Source organism: Zalophus californianus, chromosome 2 (assembly GCF_009762305.2).
Source record: "Zalophus californianus isolate mZalCal1 chromosome 2, mZalCal1.pri.v2, whole genome shotgun sequence".
Taxonomy (NCBI): Eukaryota; Metazoa; Chordata; class Mammalia; order Carnivora; family Otariidae; genus Zalophus; species Zalophus californianus.
Genome location: NC_045596.1, coordinates 119,845,370 through 119,873,180, shown reverse-complemented (window position 1 = coordinate 119,873,180; position 27,811 = coordinate 119,845,370). Strand labels below are relative to the sequence as shown.

The following is a 27,811-nucleotide window of genomic DNA, read 5'->3' as shown; positions in this document are numbered from 1 at the left end:
CTTTTAATAAACAGAAACTATTATCAAACAGGAAAACACAACTCTAAGTCACACCTATTCATACGGAGCTGAAAGGACTTGTATTTCGTGATCTCATTTAGTCTCAGGGCACTGTGTGTGAAGATCCTGAGAGTGAAATACACTTGATGACGCCAGGTCAATTATACTTACAAAGTGGTTATGGAAGCCTTCAAGTGAACTAGATCTGTCACTTGGAAATGTTCGTGGAATATCATAGCAGTCTTGAGAACTAGCATCTAAAACAGAAAACAAACGATCAGCATTTCTTCTCACCTTTGCCAGTTCTCAGAATGGTCTGTTCTCTCTTTACACACCTGTGTGCAGGTATGCGTGCACACACAGATTTTTTAAAAAGATGCTCACAGAATAATATCCCGAATGGGCACATTAAATCATTAGAAAATGCAAACGCTCACTATATGCTGACCAGTACCAGCATTTGATTACGGCAATGAATGAATGTCTAAGCCCAGGATGAGATGGATTCTTTAAAGATGGAGAAAGACATACTTTTCTTTTCTCAGCTTCTGCACCACCTTGGTCCTAACTTATATCTCAGTAACCTTTAATCAGATTACAGAGCCACTTCATGAAGAGAATCAGAAACTGGTAGTGAATGGCCAAGTCAAGTCTCCCTATTATTACTCTTCGTGATGCATTAAATCTTTATTTTCTTTAGGACAGGTGGGTAACTCTACCACAACATACAGAAACATTAGCACACGGTTTTTAGGGTATGGACATCTTAAACTCTGGCCTTCTATCTCTAGGACTTTAAGAACCTCAGAGTGTAACCCAGACTGAATCTTTCTCCTCTCAAGGTCTATAACTTTTGGCAGGCTCTGGGACATGGTGTAGGACTAAGTGAGGTGGCCAGGGTAAGGGGAGAGAAGATTCTGAGCTTTAGAGATAAATAAAACCAAACAAAAGCGGAATGGCATGACTGGAACAGAGTTTACTAGTTAGACACAATGTGTAAACTGCTTATCGAGGAAGGAAGGAAATGGAGCCCAGCAGATGGGACACAGAAGCAGCCATAATGGCACACAAATACAGGAAAGGGATGACTCGGAGAGGCTTTGTGGCTGGTCCATTTCCTGCTCCTCTGCCCCAGTAGAGAGTCCACCCACCCAGGATACATGGAAAGCAGGAAAGAGGGGTGCACACTTCCTGAGGCAGGAAGGTATTACTAAGGCCATACTTCTTCAGGGGTGAAAAACTCCAAGTCTTTCTCCCTGCCAGCAGAACATGCACTCAGGCACACGCTGCATGCACAAACACCCTTCCAACCATCTACTGAGACTCCGATAGCTTCGCTACATGAGTGGGTAACCGCAGAGCTGAAGAAAAAAAGGACTATCATTTAACATCATACGATGCTGCAAAGAACAAATATTCAGATGAACATATTTTCTATCATTAACCTCTTAACACAGTAGAAGCCAGTTAGAGCTGACCTTTTCGCAATTTGTTCAAATCCACAGTGGAAATGGTATTACTACGTGATGGTGGCATCCCTGCTGTAGGGATACAGTAACTATTGTCAGTATCTGAGGCCGTGCGAGGGATACTGCACGTTTCCACAGGAGATCGGTCATGAGCTGGATGTGGTTTCGGCGGCCGAGGTGGAGGAATATCTGGAATAGTGTCTAGCTTTGACGTCTGTCCCAAAGTTCCTTCTGGAAATGTTCGTGGAATCTGATAAGTATTACCAGGTGTTGGAGGAATGTCATAACTAATAGATACATGCCTCATTTGAGTCTCTACACTTGATGTCCCAGATGGGGTATTAAAAACATAGAGTTCTCCATCTGCCTCGGTACTCGATGGAGACACCTTTGGTAAAACATCGTGGGAGTAACTCCTGGGCAGGTTATAAAGGCTGGAGTCTACAGAAACAGATGCAGCACGAGACGGTGGAGAGTCATACATCATTTGCTGCTGAAAAAAGCCATTCATTCCATGTTTGTTCTGGGAGGAAGCAGGATTTTTATGAGAAGGGACGTTATCATTGCAGTCTGTTTCAGAAGAGGTGGATTTTGCAGAATCAGCGTGTGTTCTAAATAAAAATTGTTAATGACAAAATAAAACATGGTGAAGACATAAGACTACATTTTAATAAATATATTTATAGCTTAGCAATCAAAATACATGGCTTTTTTTCATTTGATTTTTTGTGCGATCCATAAGATTTAAGCATGAAGGTTTCTTAGTCTTTATGATTATACACCAGACAACAAAACCACCACCACAAAACCACCAAAAGCATTCTCCCTAATGCCTGTCCTGTATCGGCCCACACCCCCAACTCCACCTATAGAACCCACACATAAAACCATGATCCCTGAGGCAGTGGAATTAGAAAGATACAAAACTCTGAGAAAGGTAAATGATTAAGGCATAGACACAAGGAAAAGCATTTCCTCTGAAGAGCATGCAGAAACCTCGTGCCAACACTTATCAAGTTGGTCCATTGCTCTTTATTTAGCTTACCTCTGGCAACTGTTGTTCTTTAAGACTAACAGCCTAATGATTACCTGGTATTGCATAAATTCAATGTAACCTACAAGGAGGTGGCAACTTGAAAGGTTTTGTGTATCTTTCTTTCTACTAATTTTTTCTTTTTTTTTTTTCAAGATTTTATTTATTTATTTGACAGAGAGAGACACAGCGAGAGAGGGAACACAAGCAAGGGGAGTGGGAGAGGGAGAAGCAGGCTTCCTGCTGAGCAGGGAGCCCGATGCGGGCCTCGATCCCAGGACCCTGGGATCATGACCTGAGCCGAAGGCAGACACTTAACGACTGAGCCACCCAGGTGCCCCTCTACTAATTTTCTTTAACAAACACTTAGCCCATACTGTAAAGATGATCAAAATACAACCCACAGAGTTGGCCAACTCCAAAAAATAATTAACCTTGAGAACTCTCATTAGAGTCTATTTAATGTTTTGGGTACATTTCTAGTTTCTGCCTTTTGCAGTAACACAAAATTTGGGTAGAAGCCAAAATGAAGCTAACAATACTAGCACCCTGCATGCACTTCCTTAATGGTTAACAAGATACCTTAACTACTGTGAATGTTGTCCAAAGTCCTGTAGGAACTTGAATTTAATCTTCTGAAAAATAACTTGTGATAGTCTTTTTAAGGTCTGATCTTCCCTGATTTCTTAATAATGCCTGGCACTGTGTATCACATTTATTCGTTCAAACTCCTTGCCTCTGGTGTCACAGAGCCCATACTGCAACATCCTCATTTCCCTTCTCCCCCCTCACTGATTATTCCCTTCTTTCACTGACTGGTTCCTTCTTCCTGCGCCTCTACCTTGGAACAGCCAACAGAATTCAGTCTTCTAATGCTTTACCACACACACCATTTAAAAATCCTCCTTTCTCGGACGCCTGGGTGGCTCAGTCGTTAAGCGTCTGCCTTCGGCTCAGGTCATGATCCCAGGGTCCTGGGATGGAGCCCCGCATCGGGCTCCCTGCTCAGCGGGAAGCCTGCTTCTCCCTCTCCCACGCCCCCTGCTTGTGCTCCTGCTCTCACTATCTCTCTCTGGGTCAAATAAATAAATAAAATCTTTAAAAAAAAAAAATCCTCCTTTCCCATAACTTCACCTTCTGCTGAATGTTGACAACTCCGATCTTCTCAATCGAACTCTGAGTCCCGTATTTTCAAACTGTTCAAATATATTTCTACTTGGTTATTCTGGTGTTACCTTCCTTGAGTGTACCAAGCCCAACTCAACTTACTTACTTCTCAAATTGATTGTCCTTTCTGACTTGCCATTAAAAGAAATCTCTTCATCCAGAATCTCGAGGCTCAAAATGCTATCAGCTTTGATTCATTCTCTTTGATCTCCACCACCGAGGCACCAAGTTCTTCTTCTAACCAAGTAACTATTCCCCAGCTCTGTGCCCACTGTCACCACCTCATGTTCAGATCCGGGTCTCTGCTACGATTCATACTACTAAACCCTCCTAAGAAGTCCTAGTGGAATTCTTTCCTCCAGTCTCTCCTTCTTCCAATGAACCCAAGGGACCATACTGCTATACTGCTGTAAGGTCAGTATTTGCAGAACACGGTTTTCGTATCACTCATCTACTTGGAGAAAATCCTTTTAAGGGTCCCAACTGGCTGTGGGAACTACAAAAAGCCCACAAACAACTCCACTTGGTACTGAGGCTACCATCGCTGGCTCCATCTGGCATGCCCTAACTTATGTGCTACTCTCCCCCAGTGGAACCTCTACTACAGGCAAGCTCTCCTCCTCATTAGCTTCCTCCCAGCCCTCACTCTTACCTTGCCTTTCCCTAAAAAAATTTTTACACAGATTGTGAATGACAGGGTCCTCTTCTCTCACCAACCAGTGTAGTTCAAATCCTACTCCTCCTTTGAAGCATTTCACCCTCCATCTTAAAAATACTTGCACTGTCCCTTCTAAGAATTTCTAATGCACCTACACATATTCTAAAATTTGCACTTCACTGAATTCAAACAAGTGAGTTAAGAAAAGCTAGAAGTACAATGAGTAGTAAGTTCCCTGCCCTTGACTGGCTTATTGTTTGGTGACGAATAAATTAAAATATCAAGCTATTTCCAATTCTGTGATAAAACACAGATTAGGGGGCACAACCAGGATGCTAAGAAAACCCACACAGGCATTTCGTCCAGTCTGGGAGTTTGGGAGATGTTTTCTAGAGGAGTACATGCCTGAGCTGAGTCCTGCAGGATGAATAAGAGTTTGCAAGGCAATTATCCTGACTTCATCTACAAACACTTAACGTTTTTGCATGTTCTGACTTCTTCAAAAGCTTCCCTTATAAACTCTGAAGGGACTTATCTGAGGCGGCTGTATCTTACGTAATTAGTCTGTACCTTCACAGCACCCTGCAAAAGAGTGGGCACATAGTGGGTACTTCATAAATATTTGTCAATTAACTGTCACTTCTGCAAAATATATCTGAGCAAGGACTCTGAGCATATTTTCTACTACAACAGGAAAGCTGTAATACCAATGAGATCAATGAAAGATACCATATAAAAAGAAAATGTACTGAAAACTGCCACTTAGCTGCTGGCTTTAAAAAAGTTGATATTGGAAAAATAATTGTGAATCTCCGTAAAATAAAATCTTAGTTAGTAGCACAGGTAACAAAGTTGCGAATGTGTAATTTTAAATACTCACAGCAAACAAGCAAAATCAAGTTAGAATTTGGTATTATTAACTAGTGTTGATTTATAAAAAGATTTCTTTTTTTGCTCTTACAGGTAAAATCCCATTACAACAAATATGTGGAAACCCAACTTTGGAATGTTTGTATTCCAATACCTCAGGGAATAATTCACAGCAACTAAACTGTGGTTCTTGACAAATTCTGTATAAAAATTGAACAAGCGCTTTGTATGATCTTAGCCCAGTAACAGTCACTTTCTCCATGAAAACAACTTTTTTGTTATAAAATAAAATAATGCTTAATATCCAATCATTCTGTTTAAAAAATATCTTTCACATCTACTATGCAATTCATTCCCACTTTTATGTATTGCAAATCAAGATGTAAATATCCCCAACATCACTAGTTGCCACACTGCTGTTAATGGCAGAAACGGGCTCCCCAGTCTCTATTTTCTGGCTCCAATTCTATTACCTCAGGCCTTCCAATTACTTAACAGCAAATGACAAGAATGATCAAATTAAAATATCGTATAACTTTAAAGAAGAGAGCAGGAATGGAGATGACGGGGAAACCAAGCATTTGAGAAACGCTTTATGATACCTTTGGGCAAGCACTGAAATCCACATGCTTCTTTCTACTTAAAAATGTATGAAGTCAGAGTACGCTCCACTTCACTGCTAGATAGGATGATTGGGAAGTTTTAGTTTCTAGCAATTTATTTGATTTCATCAAATTTCACTAAAACCCAGTTTGTATATCCCATAAAATTTGCTATATTGGGATTTTACCTGAATAATTAATTTCTCACACAGATCCAAAGCAACCACAACACACTCACTGCAATGGAATCGTTTTGCTTTCAAAATCTTCTAGTAGTAGGTATTCCTCTCCTTCTTCAGAAACAAAAGATGACCCTTGGCTGGTTTACAATCACATAAGAAATGGAGCAAGATCACCATTTATAAATCAGTGAAATCTGTTAAGCAAGTAATACTGTGAGTCTGTAACAAAGACTACGGAACAGGAGACAGATTTCCAAAAGAGCCTTGTAGGTACAAGTGTTCTCTACCTAGATAGTAGAGAACATGTTTCTCCCGTAAATCTCCTGAATATCAGAAATGTTAGAGGAATATACCCTGAAATATAATAAGCCTAAAATATAAATCTATATAGTTGAGTTTCTTTTAGGCCTTCGAATCAGAACTGAAAAAGTTTAAAGGTAAGATTTCTAAATGTACACACACACACACACACACACACACACACACACACACACTCACCCACGCGCACACACACCCACGCGCACACAGGCATCTGTGGTTTACCTGGTGGGTTCAGGCTTCTTGCTTTGACAGTTGATTAGCAAGAGGTAGTCTTGAGGATCCTCCTGGATGCCAAGGGTTTCTAGGTGTGGTGGTAGGTTAATTAGCTGATATGGAGGAGGCGCAACAGCGGAGGATGAATCCACCTGGGTGGATGGTGGTGCTGTACTTACAGCTAAAGGTAAATCAGCTGGCGCTTGTATGGAGCTGCCAGGTGGCTTCACAGGATCTGCAACACCAAAACGTAACTATCATCATCTATCCCATTCTAAGAATTTTTTCTTAAATAAAGCTACTTCAAAGTTTGGAGATAAACTGTTTAAACACACAAAAGCATGATAAGCCATGACAATGTCAATTAAAACAAATACTACCTAAATAGCAAGATTTATACAGGAAATAATTGGCTCTTGTCAAAGAGATCTGAAGAGTAGGGCTCTTTCTTCCAGAGGCTGTAATAAAGCCATGGTGAACTTTGTCCTGAACAGTCTTTAGTTTTGAGGCTACTGGCAATGAAGATGTTCTACAATCTTAGCACAAGAGATAGATTTTTTTCCACGATAAAAAATAAAGTCGGGACGTCTGGGTGGCTCAGTCAGTTAAGCGTCTAACTTTTGGTTTCAGCTCAGGTCATGATCTCAGCGTCCTGGAATTGAGCCCTGTGTCGGGCTCCGTGCTCAGCAGGGAGTCTGCTTGAGGATTCTCTCTCTCCCTCTGCCCCTTCCCATCGCTCTCGCGGGCGCTCTCTCTCTCTCAAACAAATAAATAAATTTTTAAAACAAAACAAAACAAAAAACCAAAGTGTTTCCCAACCCAAGCCAACTTTCCAAGGAGGCCCATCTTGTTATGTGGCATCTACAGGCACAAGCATCACCTCTTTATCTCATCTTTATTTGCTGTTCATTCTTTTCTTTCTACTTCCTCAGCAGACTAAGGAGAAATAGTTCTAATTGTGGGATTCATGTTCAGAGAAAGAGCTTTTTTTTAAGACATCTCCTCTTCCCTCAGCTCATAGCCTCAAGTGCCATTTACTGGATTTCCGTAATATTTTCATGCAAAAGGGGACAGCAAGTAAAGGAATAATTTATTAAGCACTTAACAACGTTCTGAAAAGACATATGAAACTACCTAAATTGTTTAGAGCGAAGTAATTTGAAAACAAGCTGAAAACCGAGAGATAAAATCCCACTGTAATCACTGACACAACCAAGTACATTTTGAAGAGCCCAGAAGAAAAATTCTCTGTTGGTCTGGTTAGGAATACAAGACCATACACCCAGAAAAAGATAAACGCTCATATATGAATAAACAAATTTGTTTACTGTCTATGTTAGAACAGAAAAGCCTGGGTTGAAACTGAGATTTTTATAACAAAACATTCCCTAAAAGACAATAAAAAGTGGTAAAAGGACTTAATATGTTCTATCAAATAAAATCAAATGCAGGTCATCTGGCCTGTTAGATTACCAGGGAGGAGCTACATGTCAGCTCTAGCTTCTCTAGATACTACAGAGTAAGTCCATATGCTTTTGATAATGTCTTCATGTATTCAACTTTAATATTTGTATATGCACCCCAGTGAAATTTATGTAGTTTGTATTTTATGGCTCTTCTTCCTAGGCACAGAAGCTCACATCATAATTGCTAAGCTTGAATAATAACACATTAGTATGGCTAAATATAAGTTTACCTTTATTTGTGGTTCCCCAAAACAAACAAAAAGGATCAGAACTCCTATGCGATAGTTTGCCCTACATGTTGTAGATGCTCAAAAGGGTTTCATTCACCCAGCGCAAACTCACTGAGCACTTTCTCTATGTCTTGTTGGAAGAGGCCAGGGGCACTCGCAAATCTTCAAGACCCATTCAACTGAATGTGCAGTTTGGAATGTGCTCCTTAAGAAATATAGGGACCCTACTAGATGCTAACTAAGTTTAAAGACTTCTTTCAGTTGGAAAGTTTGGCCTGAGTAAATAGAAGTTGAGCTAATTTCTAACTTTTTTATCAGTTATGCTGCAGGCAATGTCAAGTCTTCATACAAGTTCGTCTAATAAAATCTAATCCTTAATGCCAGGAGTTTATTAGTTAATTCTTTCTCTTTTATGAAAGGTGAGAAAAGATAATGGTGAGAAAAGAAAAATATTTTGGGGGGACATTTATACGACATAATGCCATAATTTCAGTAGGAACTCATAAATATCATGTCTAACAGATGATTATAAATAGTGTATATAACATACTCTAGGAAATAATGTTTTACTGTTTTGAACTAATTACAAATCTGAAAGATTTATTTAAGGGGATATTAAAGGCCCTAGATTAACCAGTGACTCAGGAAATCCTTGTGGCTTGTTAAACTTAATAGAACTATGAAAAATATTTAACTTTTAAAGAAAAGTTTTTGGAAAAACATACACAACATTGAGGAGAAAAAAAAAGAGCAGAGTGGTCAGAAAGCACTTATTGTATCCTACAGGCTGTATTCACAAATATATTTTACATACTTCTCCTTTTTGTACTGTAGAGGTGTGGTAAAATTGTACGATCCCATTCAATTTTTAGTTTTGGCCAAAACAAAATGAAACTTAATACTGGAAATACATCACTACATAAAATAGTATGAGAATTCTAATTTTCCAGTGTAACTCCTAAAGTAAGTTTTCCAGGTGGCTGTTTTTACAGATACACTTTTCCTTTAATTTTTTTTTTATTTTAAGTTTGATAGCTATACACTAAATTAACTGAGTCATCTTAGGTAGGAAAAGAATCACCCAGCCAGGTGATCACATTTGTCTGACTTGTTTTATTAACACAATGGGACCATCTCATTTTTAAACTTCCATTTCTCCCACCTGTGAATGACTAAAGTTTTTTTTTTACCCTCTTTAAAGATGAAAGATCCTCTCAATTTCTGGAAAAAAGAAAAAAAAGGGATTCAAAGTTCCTCTTTTTTTTTTTTTGGTCTTTGTCAGTGTTTTCTTGAAATTAAAATAGATATGTTATACAATATGCATTATTTTTAAAATCCTTTTGTTCTTCACTATTTCTGGTATTTGGAGCTCATTCCCTAGGAACACAGATGAATTTAGTTGCATTTAACATTGAGAGAGAGTTTTATCAATGAATATATTTTACAATTTATTATTCTATTTTGTGACTCATAGACATTAATGCCATTTCTACTTTTGTGCTATTACATGTCTTTACACGGTGAAGGCAGTGGTGTGGAGTAGAATTCAGTGATTCATCATATACATACAAAAATAAGTGCCCTCTTTAACATCTACCACCCATCTAGCCCACCCCCAATCAACCTCCACCCATCACGCCTCAGTTTGTTTTCTATCGTTAAGAGTCTCTTATGGTTTGTTTCCCTCTTTCCCTTTCCATTTGATCATCTGTTTTGAGTGAGATCATATGGTATTTGTCTTTCTCTGCCTGACTTATTTCACTTAGTATAATATACTCTTAAGAGCTCCATCCAAAAGTATATAATATCCTGATCACACTATGGGAAGGCTTACATCTACTTCTAAGAGGCAAGAACTAGAGAGAACTTCAAGTCTGTTCACAAGCAAGCTCACGAAAGAAAAGACCTTCACACAGCCATGAAAAGCAAGCCCAACCATTCCAAACAACATGGCATACAAAGGACTTTAAGAGGGAAGGGATGGGGTGCCTGGGTGGCTCAGTTGTTAAGTGTCTGCCTTCGGCTCAGGTCATGATCCCAAGGTCCTGGGATGGAGCCCCACATCGGGCTCCCTGCTCGGCGGGAAGCCCGCTTCTCCCTCTCCCACTCCCCCTGCTTGTGTTCCCTCTCTTGCTGTGTCTCTCTCTGTGTCAAATAAATAAATAAATAAAATCTTTAAAAAAAAAAATAAAGAGGGAAGGGAACACTGCTCTACCACTTTGGCTCAGATAATGCCCTGCCTCCAAAGTTTTAGTCTTTGGGATTATTTTACTCATACTCCTATTTCTCAGCTCTGCATATTTTAATGCAAGCATTGCAGTGTGTCTAAATATGCCTTAATATAAAATTTCTGGTCAAAGTTAACCAACTGGTGTGAAAAAATTAACTTCTATTTCACTTTATAAAGGCATGTGATTTGCCTCATTCTACCCAACGAGTAGTTGAGCAACCACATTTGTTGCTTTCTGCCTCACCTAGGTTTCTAACTTACTGCTGCTCTAAGTAATGGCTGGTATCAACTTTCTGAGAACCAAGTATCAGTTTAGGGTTTGCTTATGTGTGTAAAATTATTCCCTGTCTCTTAATTCAAAAGGCATAAAGAGTATAATTAGCATCCATTAAAGGCTTAATGAGTTGCTAGAGCAAATTCTTAATTGAATTTTACTAAGAAAGCTAATAAGTACTGGTAAAGTAAGCCTTAACCAGCTTTCAGTCAAGAGAAGCAAATTATGATGTGAGAACCACAAATAATAAGTTGGTCCACAGATCCCTAGCTTAATGCACAGTTTTATCCTGTTTGGAACCATAATGCCCTGGTGTTATGTCCCTCACAGGAGTTGGGGTGCCCAGATAATGCCTCTAAACATTCAAAATAATACATCTACACACACATACCAAAAGGCATAAGAGCTTAAGCCCAGGGAAGCAATTCTACTCTTTCTCATTGGTAAGGAGAATATTTCAAAGTTAATGTGACAGGTTCTCTGATTTTTTTTTTTTTTTAGATTTTATTTATTCGACACAGAGAGAGAGAGACAGTGAGAGAGAGAGATGACAAGCAGGGGGAGCCGCAGGTAGAGGGAGAGGGAGAAGCAGGCTCCCCACACAGCAAGGAGCCCGATGCGGGGCTCGATCCCAGGACTCTGGAATCATGACCTGGCTGAAGGCAGCGGCTTGACCAACTGAGCCACCCAGGCGCCCCAGGTTCTCTGATTTTATAACTACTGCCATACTCTATCAACCATGTGGTAATAAAACTGAGGTGCTGCTCATGTCCTTGTCAGGAGACCAGATGAGATCCTTGTCTCTCGAGATGGACTACGCTTGCTGAAAGGATATTTTTGGGTTTCTACTACAAAAATTACCTTTATGTTCACAATTAAAGGTAAATAGGTCAGGGTTATTCTGTTTCTATCGATTACTAATTTACCTGTCTGTTGTAGAATTTGTTTTTTGTCAAGAAGCATTTTGATTGGATGTATGTCTAATTAACTCAGCAAATAAGACTCTACCCACAAAGAGGAGTATTATCACTGAAGCTCAAGTAACCATCTTCTCATTTCTAAACACACCGCTTCTCATAGAAGACCATTTTGTAAAGGTAAATCTAACAAATGGATACAAACAAGAAAGAGCAGTAGTTGCAATTTTCAGTGAAGCAACCTGTAATTTCTTCAATTTATTTCATCAAAAATTGAAGATCTTTAATCATAGCCCAATCTATTTAATGTGTTTCAAATAGAAATTTTTTTTATCTTATTTGTCATGATTATCTCCTTAACAGGTCATACAAATATTCTTGGGAGACTTTAAAAATAAACCCTTAGGAAGTGCTGAAAATGCCTTAATTCTTATCCAGAAGTGTCATGGCATCAGAATCACTTTTTCAGAGTTCTAAGTGCCTGAGCCCCATCTCAGGAGACTTAATGAATCAATATCTCAATATCTTGAAAATGTGTAAGAAAACAAAACAAAAACTGAATAAATGCTCTAGTTGAACTGGTCCTCAGGAAAATGCAAATTAAAACCACAATGAGACACCACTACACATTCACTAGAATGGCTAAAATTAATGACTGACAATACCAAATGAAGTGAGAATGTAGTGTACCTGGAAGTCTCCTACACGGTTGGTAGAAAAGCAACTGGTACATAACCTATGATGTAGCGATTCCACCCATGGGTACACACCCACAAGAACTAAGTGTTCATGTGCATCAAAAGATACATATATAGCACAGCTCACAGTAACTTTATTTGCATTAAAAACTAGGAACAACCCAAATGCCCATCAACATTCAAAGAGACCCATAATTTGGGATCTATTCACACAACGGAATGCTACAGAAGATGAAGAACTCCCACTACATGCTCCATGGATGAACCTCACAGACTTCTACTGGAAAAAAAGAAGCCAGATTCAGTGGTTTTATTTATATGAAGTTCATGTATAGGCAAAACTAATCTCTGGTTATAGAAGCAAAATCATAGTTACGTTTGGGCTTTTTTTCTAGGTTTTTACTGGGAAAAAGAATGAAAAAGCCTTCTAGGGGGCTGGAAATGTTCCACTTCTTGATCTGAGCAGCAGGTACACAGACTTCTGTTTCCATATGTAGATAGAGATGGATATATAAAACTATACTGAACTGTATACTTAAGATGTGTACCTTCCACAGTAGTAAGTTATACCTGAATAAAAAAGTAAATAAAAAGAAATTTAAAAGTTCTCTAGTTAAGAAGCATGGCTTTACAGGAAAGGGAACACATGCACATTCTTACATTAGCTTACCTACTTTTCTAAAGGGAAGAATATCAAATACAGAAGCATTATTTTTTTTAAGCTACTACTACCTGGACATTCTGAGAAAAGCAACTCAACTGACTGATAAAGGCAACTTTCTAATCTTGCACCCTGAAATTAGACCAGGAGCCTTTGCGCCAAGTTAGTTAGCTGTTTAAAGCCTTTAGGCTGTGTTTCCTGGCACTTGTTTAGCAGATTTAACAGCTTCCACCTCGGTGTAGAAACAAAAATAAATCTGCACATTTCCAAGAAAAACAAAAGAAATTAGTTTCTACCCTCAAATCTGCTAAATAAAAGCATTCATAGGAACCGCACATAGTTCAATGAGCTAGAATTTAAAAACAGATTCAGCTTGCCAGCATTCTGAGTATTCAATAATAGCAGTGGTCACCTGGGGCAGCGGAAATAACATGGTAACGATATTTTGAGAGGTTCCTGGAATCAAAACACAGGTCAGATTTTTCCCCTTTCCTTTTGTTTTCAGCAAAAACTAGTTACTCTCCTAGGGACTGTGGATAGTTATTTTCTCAGACTGTAATATCCAAGCATAGGGTATTTCTTCCCACATCTAGCCTGACACGAGTAGAGTGAAAAATGGTTTCGTGTCATTAGTTTTAAGCCAAGAGTGAGAGCGTACTCAACTCTGAAATGGGAACAGCACAGGGCTCCGGGGACAGATCTAGGTAAAAACAAAAACATCTATTATTTAGTGATTGGTGGGGAGATCTATTTGGAAGCAAGAGACTATAAAGCAGGTGGTAAAGTAAATGGAAGAACACAGACATTTTGATATTTTGATATTTATCCTGTCATATTAAACTGTACAAACGTGATCACAAAGGATAATAGCAGTTCTCTGCAGTTTAGAATCTGGCACCAATCTTCAAATGTGTGGACTTTTTTTAAAAGGCATCTAGCAAAGTCAGCTACTACAAATGAATAGAGAAAATACAGTGGTTACCTTTAAAGCCTTTTTGCAGTTTTGCTACTATGCATGAAAAATCAAAATTATAGAGTAAAATATTTTTGTGGCCCCTTGATACTACACAATGAAAGACTGTTCATCTTCAACTGATTTAGGACTTACTGATTTATTTACAACTTTATGATTTATGAGAAGCTCAAGTCTTCAACATCAGAGTAAGACATTTCTGACTGTGGCTATTGGGGAGAAGGCCAGGATGAACTTGTAAAAAATCTATATTGTAGAATTTAAAAAACAAATGCAGTTGCATTTAGATACAGCTCGTAAACTACATTTAGAAAGCAAGGGCCAACTGAAGTCCTTAGTGGCTTGTTTTAATGAAGCGATAAAAAATGAGTTATGATTAGCACAGCTGTTCTTGGTAACCAACTCATTACATATACCAAATTTGACTAATAATACTATTAGTTTTCTTACAACCTCTCCCTTTATTGATATTGTGAAGATAAAACATTCACAAGTTGAAAGTTTCATTCAAGGCAAATATACTTTATCTGTTTTAAAAGGATTTGGGAGTTTGCCCCCCTCCCTATATTAGTTAAGTTTATAAAGTGAAAAATAGACATTGTGACCGATTCTGACCACCAATATCAATGAAAATGTTCCCCTAAGTACAAAATAAACTTCTTAGTACATTATCAGCTGCAGTCACAGAACCATTTAAAACTACCTAGCCTTTTCCTCACTTTCTTAAATTAGCTGCTATCTGTTATTTCTTCTTTACCAGGACTCTTATTCCTAGAGTATTTGCCTGTGTCTATTAGACTGACTATAAGCTCTATGAGGGCAAGAACTGTATTAACACAGTCTTAAAAGTATCATACTTTAATATATGCACATAATCATACTTTAATACATTGTAAAGTATGATTATACACCATATATATATATATATATATACACACACACATACACACATATCTATTATGTATCTTGCACTCACCAACTGTAATGAATTATTATGGGTATGACTTCTTCCCCACTAGATGCTCACTCTGTTCCATGTCTATAATGTTTGCCATCGGTCTCCTTAACTAGTCACCTAATAATATGTAGGTTAAACGAATGTCCAAAGCTTAGTTGAGTGTTGGCAAATTCAATAATTTGGTAAATTAATGAATCAATTTTCTAAAGCAGACAAAACTCCTTCTTTCCAGAGATGACTGGGTGTTCATCAAACTCTCAGATGATGAGAGTCGTCTTAAGGTGGACAAATGGACCAGACTTCATGCCTTGAACTTGCAAAGTTAACCTCAGATACTTGTGCATTCGAAATTCTTATTTGGGGTGGGGGGGGGGGTCTCAACTCTACCCACCCCTGAATGGGCTTCAAAAAATTAGACCATTCCTTGACTGCAGAATGTATCTCCTTGGGCGCCTGGGTGGCTCAGTTGGTTGAGCGACTGCCTTCGGCTCAGGTCATGATCCTGGAGTCCCTGGATCGAGTCCTGCCTTGGGCTCCCTGCTCCGCAGGGAGTCTGCTTCTCCCTCTGCCCCTCCGCCCCCATGCGCTCTCTCTCTCTCTCATTCTCTCTCTCTCTCAAATAAATAAATAAAATCTTTAAATAAAAAAAAAGAATGTATCTCCTCTAGGAGGGTATCTCATTTCCTTTGTTAATTATATTTAGGAGAATTATATAGAAAACAAAGAGAGATGGAAGAACACCTACTACTCAGTCTTTCAGATCAACAGAATCGATACAGGCAACCAATGAGGACAGAAGTCTACTTTTATGTCACTAAAAACAAATTCTAAACTTTTCAGTTTAGAAGGTAGCAGGCAAAAGAACATCATCAACCCAAAGAGTATACAATGACTTAAATTATTTTTAACTGAAAATCCATTACATCATGAGCCTAATGTAGTATTTTAATCCAAAAATTATCATTACTGAGTGGTCGTTAAGTAACCACTAGAGACCTATCTCATTTGTGACTTTAACTTTAAAATCCTCCACGGTACTCAAATATTGACTATATATGCAAGAAGAAAAGAAAGGAGTTTAACTGGAGTTAGAAGTAATACCCCCACACCCACTTAAAATGTGAACATATTTAGTACTTCACAAAAACCACCAAAGCCTTAATTCCACATGTGAAACAATTTCTTGAGGCTTTTAATCACTAGAGTTCTGTTGAAAAGCTCTAGCTCATTAGCCACCTCCTGTCTAAACTGGAGGCCTCCTTTCCTGTCTCAGTGCTGCCCCCCTCAGGATTGTGGATTCCCTCGCCAAGGGGTTTCCCCACCCTGCTGGGCCAATCCCAGTCCTGGAAGGCTTCTTCTTGTGGGCCGCTGACTGGCCAGAAAGGAAGCAGCAGGCTGACCTGAGCTAATTAGAGATGATTGCTCTTTCACTTCGATCCAAAACTTGATGTTGATTGTTGATGCAATTTTTCCAGCCCTCACCGAACCTCCGGCACTCCTAAATATAGATATTTGGAAATGCACACTGTAAACGTGAGTATAGCCATGAAGACGGTAAGGTCAAAGAGCTCAAGCCTTTATTTCTGATTTTTGGCTTTACGAACCTAAATGTGTGCTGGAGTCCCCTAGATAGGTGTTTGTTATAAATGGAAGAGAAGTGGAGAAGTGGACAGGGACTAAGTAGTCAGGAAAGCTAAATAAAAGCACCTGAAGAGGAATTCTACCTGTAGAATTCTTCATGAGACCTCTACCCACTCAGCTCTTCCCAGGACAAGCACTCCAAATCTCAGCTCCTCAAGCAACTCTCCCCCTGCCTTTATCATTCACAGCCCCCTGCCCCAGGCACATAGAATGCTGTTCCACCTCCGGGTCCTTGCTCTCCCTTGCCCCTAAGTCTAGAGGGTTTTGTATCCCTTTTTTTCCCTTATGTAGAAATACTACTTCCTTCAAAAGCCTAGAGAAGCTTTTCTTCACTACGCTTATCCAAACCTTGAGCCTCCTCTCCCTCCATGCTCTTTTTAGGACCTCTGTGTTAAGCAAACTCATTTGTTACTTGTTCATCATGTTTTGTGACTGATTGTCATTTGCTTTTCATAGGTACTGATAACTGTCTTGGCTATTTCCTAACTTCATAATCCAATCTAGTTTTTAAGATGACATCTAAAGAACTGAGTCACATGAAAATGATGCTTTTAATAGGTGAAAAATAGTCAAGTATCAGCTGTGCTATAAGGCTCAACTTGATATATACAGATGCAAGAAATGCTCTTAAATAAGTATGTCTTCTTGTCACCTTTTTTCAAGACATTTATTTAGACATGGTCCCACAATGGCTAAGTCTCCCCTAAAACCTAGAAAAAATTTCTCCCCAAAATGATTAAAGACTTTAGTGCTTTTTTTCCAAATGTTGTTTGTTAGCTATTATAAAAAGGTAAACAATATTATATTGTGTAATTGAAATAACAAAGAATTTTGTACCAGTTCTAAAAATGCAGTAATAAAGGAGAACTCAGGTGGAATAATAAAATCTTGAGCTTACCTTCTTCTGTAGGATTAAACCCACAGATGTCACAAATACAACGAACCCACTTGTTCATCTCTTCCTCACTGTCTGCTACCAAGTAGAATATTCGGTCAATAGTGTTGATATCAAAAATGTAGCTGTTTTCAAACTCTTTTTTGTTAAACGTCAATCCAGCATCAACTTGCTGACATAAGTTTAAATCAATAATACGGATAGGCTTCTTGGCATGATCATTTTTGTAATATTCCAAGACATCTGGATCTCCAGTTAAGCGACCACTGCGTAACACAAACCATCTCCTCTTCCATGCCTGGGAACAAAACAAAAATACCATCTAGTATTAATTTGACAGAAATTTTTCAAGAAAGGGCACACTTATCAAACCAATTTTACAACTGCAATGTCTGGAGAAAGTCACATACACGTTTTGTTTCCACAGAATAATCTACCACTCCAGCAAAATTTACTGATGGCTCAATTAACTTAATAATGTGTCTATATATACATATTTATTATGTTCTATTAGACCTTCTAATAGAAGACTAGAAGATATTGATTGCTATCAGAAGATATTACATTGATATGTAATATCAAGTCAACAAGGAAGACTTAGTTTTTACTAAATATAAAAAAGCAATGGTTTCAACAAATGGAACCAGGAAAACTTGGTATCCACATGCAAAAGAATGGATTTGGGACTCTTTACATCATACAGAAATTAACTCAAAATGGATCAAAGACCTAAACGTAGGAGCTAAGACTATAAAACTCTTAGGAGAAAACAGGGAAAAGCTTCATAACATCAGATCTGGCAATGATCTATTGGACAGGACACTAAGGGTACAGAAGAAACACACAAAAAAATAGGTATACATCAAAATTTAAAATTTACACACTGAAAGACTCGATCAATTGAGTGAAAGGCCAACTCATAGAATGAGAGAAAATATCTGCAAATAATTTATCTGATAAAAGATTAACGTCCAGAATATATAAAGAATCCTACAACTCGATAACAAAAATAAATAACCCAATTTAAAAATGGGCAAAGGACTTGAACAGATTCTCCAAAGATATGTAAATGACCAGTAAGCACATGTAAAGATGCTCAACATCATTATCATTTACAGAACTGCAAATCAAACCCACAATGAGATATAACTTCATAGACATTAGAATGTGTTATCAAAAAAGCAGAAAATAACAAGTGTTGGCCACGACGGCAGAAATTGGAACCATTGTGCATTGCTGATGGGAATGCAAAATGATGTAACTGGTATGGAAAACGGTATGGCAGTTCCTCCAACGATTTCAGTTGTGAATAAATATCCAAGAGAATTGAAAGCCAGGTCTCAAACAGGTATCTGTACACCCATGTTTATACTAGCATTATCCACAGCAGTCGAAAGGTAGAAGCAACCCAAGTGTCCACTGCTGAATGAAGAAATGAACAAAATGTGGTATACACACATAATGGAATATTATTTAGTCTTAAAAGGGAATAAAAATCTGACACATGCCATAACATGGATGAATCTTGAGATGTGATGTTAAGTGAAAAAAGCCAGTCACTAAAGGACAAAAAACTGTATGACTCCACTTATATGAGGTACCTATTGGTAATCAAATTCATAGAGACAAAACACAGAATGGTAGTTGCCAGTGGCTGGAAGGCAGGGATAAGGAGTTAGTGTTTAGTGGGTACAGTTTTAGGAAGATGGACAGTTCTGGAGATGGACAGTGGTGATCGCTGCACAACAAGGTGAATGTACTTCATGCCACTGAAACCAAACACTTGAAAATGGTTAAAATGGTAAATTTTATGTTAGGTATATCTTACCACATTAAAAAAAAAAGCAATGTTTTTTCATGCCTTAATATCATGCCATAAAGAATACATAAAGATACTTCAAAAGACTCCTTTGTATTTTAAGCTATAGATTTCTCTCTTTTGTTGTGTGTGTATGGGGGGTTGCAAGGAGTTGGGGGGGGAAGGGTTCAGAAGCTTTCCTGATTTCTCACTTGAAAAGCAAGCAAAGAAATGGACTATGTCTTTCTTCTGGTCAGGCTATTGTTCAAAGACCACATGGATAAGATCTGTATTCTTTGAGTATAGGTTGCAATCTTCCTTCTCCTTTCCCTTTCTCCTTCTCTTCCCAACAAACATATATTGGCAATCTGGACATGTACTCACACAATGTATTCTCTCCACAAGCTTTGGTAAATTTTGAATATGATGCTATGCCTGAAGAAACTTAAATTCTTGTACTATTACTCTCCCTGAAATCTATACTGGTTAAATAATAAAAGCAGAACCAAAAGACTGAAACAGTCGGCTTCAGCTGTCTTTAAAACCAACAACTCTGCCCAGAAACGATACTAAACCTTACTCCTCTCTGAAGGTCTTCCTCTTTACTAACTTGGACAACTGTACCCATAACTGAATTAACTTGGGTGATAACTTTAGGTTTAATATTTAATAGATTCTTTAAATTGTATCCATTCAAGGAAATATAGATACACTAAAAGGTAAATCAACGAGTTAACCAGTCAGTAAATTATTGATTATATTGTAAACACCTGTAGGAAGAAATACACGTAGGTAATTCATGATTGCTACTCTACTCAACTCCTTGAGAGTAGAGTTGACTAATAATGAAAAAAACATTTACCATACATGAAAATATTTGAGAATATAGCAAACCCAGCAAAGTATCTGCAGAACTATCGCTAAATGGAGAAACATTCCTTCCTGGAAAAACTGGGTGCAATCCTTCAACAATATTGGTAGAAATATCACAAAGGCCTAAAAATACTATGTAGTTCTTTAATGTCACCAAGGTTTTAAATTAACATCCCAGTCTGACTATAGCTCCAAGTAAAGAGTAAATAATTAGTGGTGTCCAGAAGGAGAAGGCAGTGGAGAGTTCTTACATATGCTTTAGAGAACACTGAAAAATCATGATGTGTTAATTCACATAAATTTAGCACTGGTTTCTGGATTACAAAAATCCATTCAGTTAATACGTAAGACATCTATTTACTTCAAAATAAATAAATATCATCTCTTAGTAAAGTTATGCTTCTATGGATACCTCCCTATCAAGCAGGAAGCTTGCAAAAGTAATACAGAAGTAAAGAGAAAAGAAAATACAGTATTATATCATTTATCTAGGGCCATCGAGGAATCGTATCTTTTAGTAAGTGATTTCTCCAGACAGTGAAGGTTCTGTCTTTAAATACAGAAATGACTTTTTAAAACTTTAATGTCTTACATGGCAATCTTTCTAAAATGCCTTACTACATAATTCATTGAACATAATTCATCCAGTCCCCAATGACTCACTTAGTATCATAGGCATCAATCTCTATTCTGCACTTTTAGGGAAGCTCTCAAAGGCTACTGAACTGTATGGAGGATCATTTGCCCCTATACTAAATAGTACCATACTGCTGTGCTCCTATAGTTCATCTATAATCTTTTTAATACAGTTAGGCTTATCAATTGTCACTTCTCTCTTCTAATAATACAGTTAATAGGATGGGCCCTGTGTGCTCTGTTTCCTGCCGCAGAGACTTTACACATGCCATTTCCTGAGTCTAGTATGTTCTTTCCTTGTCTTCGCCAGGCTGACTCTGACCTTCTAGGCCTTCCCTTCCCAGTGGCCCCCAATGTAAAGTAGGGCACAATTTCAGGGACCTTATTGCCTATGTAATATACTTTATTACCTATGTAGTGATTATTGTCATTTTGAAATTTAAGTTTTCTTTGTATTTATTTAACACCTAACTCCTTAAGCAGACTGTAAATCTGTAAGTCTGTAAAATCCATGAAGACAGTGACAATTTGTCATTACATACTCAATGCACAGCACAGCATCTGGTACCTAGAAATACTTGTACAATAAAGAGAATTCCCTGAAGACTCTATGGTTGTAAAATTTTGAGAATATTAGATTAGATAGATGGGCCACATTGAATAGAAAGGCATATTTTCAAAAACTCTTCCACTTGAGAAAAAGAGCTCCAATACTGAACATATGCATAATAAAATAAACATAACTAAGACAGCTTTACCAAAACACATGCACAAAACACCTTGGGAAAATGACAGAAAGAAAAAGATGGAAGGTGTCCTTCTGCTACGGCTTATGTGTCACTCTTTGCCTTCCAGCTAACTGTGGCCCCCCTGCCATTTCTTTGCTTCTCTGTTGAAATGATATTGTTCAAACTTAAAGGGCTCTCGGAAACTAAAATAAATAGCCAAGAAATGAGTAGCAATCAATCAGGGTGCAGTAGATAGGTTGTGCTCGCGATTACAGAGGATAAGAGAGGAACCCTTACAGCAGGAAATTACAACATTAAAACACAGACTTTAGCCAACAGCACCTGCCACTTATTTATTTATTTTTAACATGGTCCAAATGTGAATGTTTGTCTCAGTCACAAAATGAGTCACTCTCATTGAATCTGGCACAGATTAAACTGGAAAACAAAAGCAATTACATAAACTACACACTTTAATAAGGCAGATACAAAGGTTCTCTGGATTATGGTACAAAGCACAATTTAGCCACAGAATAAAGCTTGATGCTCGACAAGAGAACTGACATCAGCACCCTTGCTAATCACAGCACAAAAGCTTCTCTATGTTTTGTCAGAGCGCAAAATGGGCCCACATAAATCAGTCTTTGTTATCCGAAAATATCTGGGATTCTTAAAGTTTGCCCTATTTTTATCCTTGCTGCCTTGGTAGCCCCAGAGAAAGCCGTACATTGCCTCACCAATCCTGCAGCAGTAACAGACAAAAAAGGATAAGTTTTCTAGAAACCTTCAAAACCAAATACTCAAAGCAATTTTACACAAAATCCATGTGAAAAATCATTTTCACTACTGGACTTCCATTACAAGCAGGTTTGCTTGAGAGGAACTATGCAAAATTACTTTGTTGTCTTTTCTTATATGTAATACTCATTTCAATTTTAAGTTGAATAACTGATGCAGTAATAAGACTTCATCATTAGGTCTGCATTTTGAAGTAGCTTAAAAGCACCCTACTCTAGTCCCAGTGTCTTGTCTCAGGGTTTTAAGAGTAACTTTGGCTACTACATTAACATCCAAAGAGCCTATATAGTCCATGGATCCCAATGGAATATATTTAGATGAGATGCCAAACTAAATATCCATAACGCTTGGAGTATTTGTACGTCCATTTACCCATTCCCTGTGTTCAGTGACTGCCTGCAGGATAGAGCCCGAACTCTCTGGCAGGCAGGGCACACAGGGCCCTCCAAGCCTCTCCTTTCTCTCCAGCCTCACTTCTTGCCTCTCTGCCTTCCAACCACATCAGAAGTGATTGCAGTTCCCCTAACACTCTGATTCTGCCCTGCCTCTGGCCCTGACACATGCTGCCCTATGACACAAAATCTAACCCCCTAGACTCAGCTCAGACCCCTTCAGGGCACCATCCCTGAATGGGCCCCTGCATGCTCCCCATTTCCACGCTGGTGCTAGTTACGATGTTTGACATTTCTACAAGTTTTTTAAGCTGGAGCCGTATTTTTTCACCTTCATCTTTCTTTTCCCACTGCCCAGCCCTATGGCTACATCTGCTGAATATGCCAATCAAAGGAGGCAAGGATAAAAACAGGGAAGTTCTCACATTATCTTATGCATTATGGGGATGATGATATAACTGCAATCTGCCCCACCCATTTGTAAATGGGGAACTCAGGCAAGAGAGAGGTGTATAAGCCATAAATTAATTTGTTTTAAAAATTCTACAGATATGGGAGGTATTTTTAAACTTCATTTTAAAGGAACTGTTCTTTTAAATACTTTCTGTACTTGGGCACCTGGGTGGCTCAGTTGGTTAAGCGACTGCCTTCCGCTCAGGTCATGATCCTAGAGTCCCTGGATCGAGTCCCACATCGGGCTCCCTGCTCAGCAGGGAGTCTGCTTCTCCCTCTGACCCTCCCCCCTCTCATGTGCTCTCTCTCTCTCTCTCATTCTCTCTCTCAAATAAAATCTTTAAAAAAAAATAAAAAAATAAATACTTTCTGTATTTAAGCAAATTATGTAAGTTAAACTGAAAACAGGATTGTCCCATTGAAGCGAGGTCTTAAAATACGCTTATCATATACCCTACTGAGTATGGGTATGTACACACTGGCTAGAGAGTGTAGCTGGAGCTCCATTATCTGGTGGGAAGGAAAAAAATCTCAATCCAGATGAGCCTCAAACCACTACCTGCAATAATATTAATAAATTCACAAAATATGACTAACTGGCCTAAAATGGCAAATGGGCTCTGTTTTAAAGAAAAACACTGTAACTGCTGCGCTGCCGTTTTCTGACTTCTCTGTGGAATCACCGGTAGAGAACATGCCCGCGGTAATGCTCGCCAAGACTCCCTAATCCCTTTCCTGAATCCTTTACTGGAAGAATTGATTACTAAAGAAATAACCAATATACGGGTGGGCAAAAAAAGAAGAGGTCAGGGTGGTCCAGTGATTGTCAACTCTAATGGCTCATAAGAAATATCTGGAGAATTTTACTTAAAAAAAAAAAAAAACAACCCCGATGCCTGGGGCCCCACCTCTGATCTGATCTGGGGCATTAGCCCTGGCACAGGCATAGGTAGTTTTAAATGCTCAACAGATGATTCTACCGGACCGCCTGGGCTGAGAACCACTGGCCCAATCAACAGGCAGAATTAGGTTGCTCAATGAAACAGAATTTCAAAAACAAGCAGAGATCCTTTTAAGCTTGTATCTGTCTAATTCCTCATGCCTTCTACTGTTGCCAGTGAGGTTAACTATATCTCAAGACCTTGTTTTTGTTCACAATATTTATCCCACAGGCAAATGTTTGAACTCCTTTCTACTGCTGGAAACCTAATCCATTCTTTAAGATTCTGCCCAAACGTTCCCCTTTCCTCTGCACACCTTCCGTCTGGAGTCACTGCTCTGAAATGTCTCTTGCATTGCTACGGGGACAGCGTGCAACCATCTGTCATTTTACCACATACATTTCCAAATGTTCCCAATGCTTATGAATTATTTCCCCAACTAGACATCAAGTTCCTCGAAAGCCAAGACCATTCCTTAAAGTTTTCTGTATCTGCAACAGCACTTTACGTGTTGTGAAGCCCTCAAAGCCTTGATGGGATGCTTTTGAAGTTTTCCATTCACCAGAAGGACCGCAGAGAGTCAGTGAACTGAGAGAAGATCTCGCGGAAAGAAAAAAGAAGTCCAAAGTTGTGATGAGGGTAAAGTTCAAACTCCTTTCATAGAATGGCATACAGGGTTCTCTTAAATCATACTTACCTGCCGCTCACCTCTCCGATCTTTCACCTCCACAGACGACTGCACCAAACACCAATGCTCTGTTGTCTTGAGTCTAACACACCCTCTCTCTCTCGCCCAGTGAGCTCCTACTCATTCCTCAAGGCCTCTTCTCTGAAGCTTTCCTCAACTCCCCCCTACTTAAGGGAACTCCCAGCTACATTCCTCTGAATTCTCAGCACATGGGTCCCAAGCAGCCCATTAACAAGCTCATTCTCTTAGAGCACTTCCGAAAGAACTCTGACGACTGCATTTAGGTCCCTCATCGTTGTCGAACCCTAACAAAGTTTGCCCTGACTGGATAAACTGAAGAACAGCACTTTCTACCTTCTTGAGCCAATTGCCCAAGAAACATCACCACTGTAATTTTACTAACCCTCTAACATCCTTGCAAACTGGGAAAGAAAGGACAGTAGAACTTTCTTATTTGAAATCTCTTAAAAGGTATTTCACTATTGATGGTTAAGGAAAGAAGTTCGTTACCATGAATTCTTTGGTAAAATTCAAAATTTATGTATGATGGCCGAAATCTGTAAAATGTTAGGGCTGAAGATATGTGTTTCATAAGATGAAAATGCCATTTTTAATAAGACAGTTTTTTTTAAAGGTTTTATTTATTTATTTGCGAGAGCAAGTGAGCCTGAGCGGGGCGGAGGGGGGGGAGGGGGCAGAGGGAGAAGCAGGCTCCCCGCTGAGCAAGGAGCGTGCGGACTCGATCCCGGCACACTGGGATCATGACCTGTGCCAAAGGCAGACGCTTAACCGACTGAGCCACCCAGGGGTCTAGTAAGACAGGTTTTAATCCAAATTTCTTCATCAGGGGAATGGTTAAATTAAATAAATGATGAGACACTTATACAGTAACAAATCGATGTAAAACATTTAAAACATAGATCTATATATGAAAAACTGCCCATAACTGTCAAATGAAAAGAAACAGCAACTTGCAGAATTATACATACAGTACAATTCCCATTTGCCTAAAATGAATATGTGTTTTTGCACACAAACTATGTTTAGATAACATGTCTGGAAGGAGACACACTGGAATCCTTCACTGCGGTAATTCCAGAAATAGGGATGGGAAGGTCAGACAAGTTTCCTAATTTTATTTTATATACTTCTGTATAGTCTGATTTTTTTCCAAGGAGCTTCCATTTATTACTTCTATAATTAAAAAAAAAAATAACATGCTTAAAAAGCTTATGACTAAATATGCTCTAAAAAAGAAAGTCTATTAATATTTAAAAATTTAGGAACGATGTACACAAAACAAAAAAGTTTATGTATGTATGGAAATGTATATTCTTCTTCTTACTCTGAAATTAGTGAATGAATTTAGTCTTTCTTTTAAATATAGAATTCCAGGATACATCTGGAAGGAGTCTTAGTCAGGAAATAGCTTAGACAAAGTAGAACTACTTTGTTTTAAAGACTGGAATTTAGGGGGTTAAAGAAAAAAGGCAAGTTGGGAGCACTTAAAAGACTTCCCATAAAATTTGGTGGCTATAATATTCATATTATTTTAATTTTCTTTAAAAACCATGTCAGTAAATGGTAATATACTAAATATCTAAGTATTAAATATCTAAAATAAACACTTTGGGAATTACTTTACCTACTAAAAAATATTAAATTTCCATAATAATCCAACCAGGGTAAATAAAATAAAGAAAAACAAATTAGCCATAAAACGGGGACAAAAGAAAACCATTTGCTTTAAAAGACTTGAGTTGTTTTCCAGGAAGCACCATCTTTTCTCATAGAGCAAAATAAGGAAAAAACAGGCTCGGTGGAAGTTTCCACTCCACTGGCTCTATCATTATGATCATCTGTTCCAAACACACACAAGCCTAAAATTTCCTGTTTTCAAACTATTGTCACCATTTTCTAGCCTGGTGCTATCTGTGCTAACTTTAGCTTAGTAATATAAACAAAAGAATACACCAAAAATAATGTAGAACAATGCCTAGATGTAGGCTAACAACTGTTCCACAAACCTTTTAATAGTTTACATATATTGTCTGGACAAAAACAAATTAGCTGGACCTCAAACAACTTCATAATAGCAAAATTAACCAAAAAAAAAAAAAAAATCTAACTCAGAAGTAAATACCTGAAGAAAAAAAAAATCAGGGAATTTTAAGTTATTAATTGAAATCATTGTTAAATGGATGCCTACCTCAAAGCCCTGGCATAAGTCCTACATAAAACAAACAAACGAAAGAAGTAACAGCAGAAATTTCTGAGTATTTAATGTACGCAAAGCAGTTCCTACACCTTTTCTGGGTCACAGACCACTCTGAGAATCTGATAAAAGCAATGGAACTTTTTCTTAGAAAAAGGCACATAAATTACATTGTACACAGTTTCAGGGGTTCACAGGACCCCTGGGGCACATGTTAAGAAGGCCTGAAATAGAACAACACTTTAATACTTCTTACTACAAAGAAGTTTGGTATGAGACCTTGGACCCCAACCAGGGAAATTTAGTTACTAAAGTTCCACAGGAAAGTAGGTCACCTCATGGCATGAACTCTCAATGCTGCACCGTGGGGCAGGCTGAATATATTTTTACTTGTGAATACTAGTTCATGTATCTCATCATATTCCTAACTGTCAGGGTTGCGGGGACACACTCTAACTTGGGGGGGGGGGGGGAGGCGTTTCATGGCTACCTTACCCTGAGCAGAAGGAGGCTGAAAGAGGCAAGAGTCTGGCTAGCAGTGGTGCCAAGAGAAGTTTGCAACATCCTGAGTGACTGGGGGTGGAGGCCTGGGGTGATGTATAGCTGAAGCTGGACTGGTAAGAAAGACAGCCAGCCTTGGGTTTCCTCTGATCTCATGCTTTTATTTCTACGCTGTGCCCTGAGAGTCAGGGACTCATGTCAGGGTATGGTTGTAGATGAATGGGCTCAGGGAGTCCACTCTCTTTTGGAATCAGACTTCATTCAGCCTTGCCTAAGACAAAGGTAGTCGGACTGTGTTGTAATAATTAGTTCTCTTGTGCTCTAACAGTG

At 38.5% G+C, this 27,811-nt stretch overlaps 1 protein-coding gene across 6 annotated transcripts in view; it reads right to left on the bottom strand.

The window, feature by feature from the left end:
- Positions 1-27,811, bottom strand: part of GAB1 (GRB2 associated binding protein 1) — a 123,893-nt gene that overhangs the window by 28,516 nt on the left and 67,566 nt on the right. For 4 of the 6 annotated variants that reach the window (XM_027597940.2, XM_027597942.2, XM_027597946.2 and 1 more), the window contains exons 2-6: positions 17,462-17,756; positions 6,525-6,750; positions 6,038-6,118; positions 1,479-2,080; positions 172-257 (exon numbers count right to left, since the gene is read on the bottom strand). In XM_027597940.2, coding sequence (XP_027453741.1) covers positions 172-257; positions 1,479-2,080; positions 6,038-6,118; positions 6,525-6,750; positions 17,462-17,756 — 1,290 coding nt within the window. The remainder of the gene's footprint in view (positions 1-171; positions 258-1,478; positions 2,081-6,037; positions 6,119-6,524; positions 6,751-17,461; positions 17,757-27,811) is intronic. The other 2 variants (XM_027597941.2, XM_027597943.2) reach the window with 1 other exon arrangement.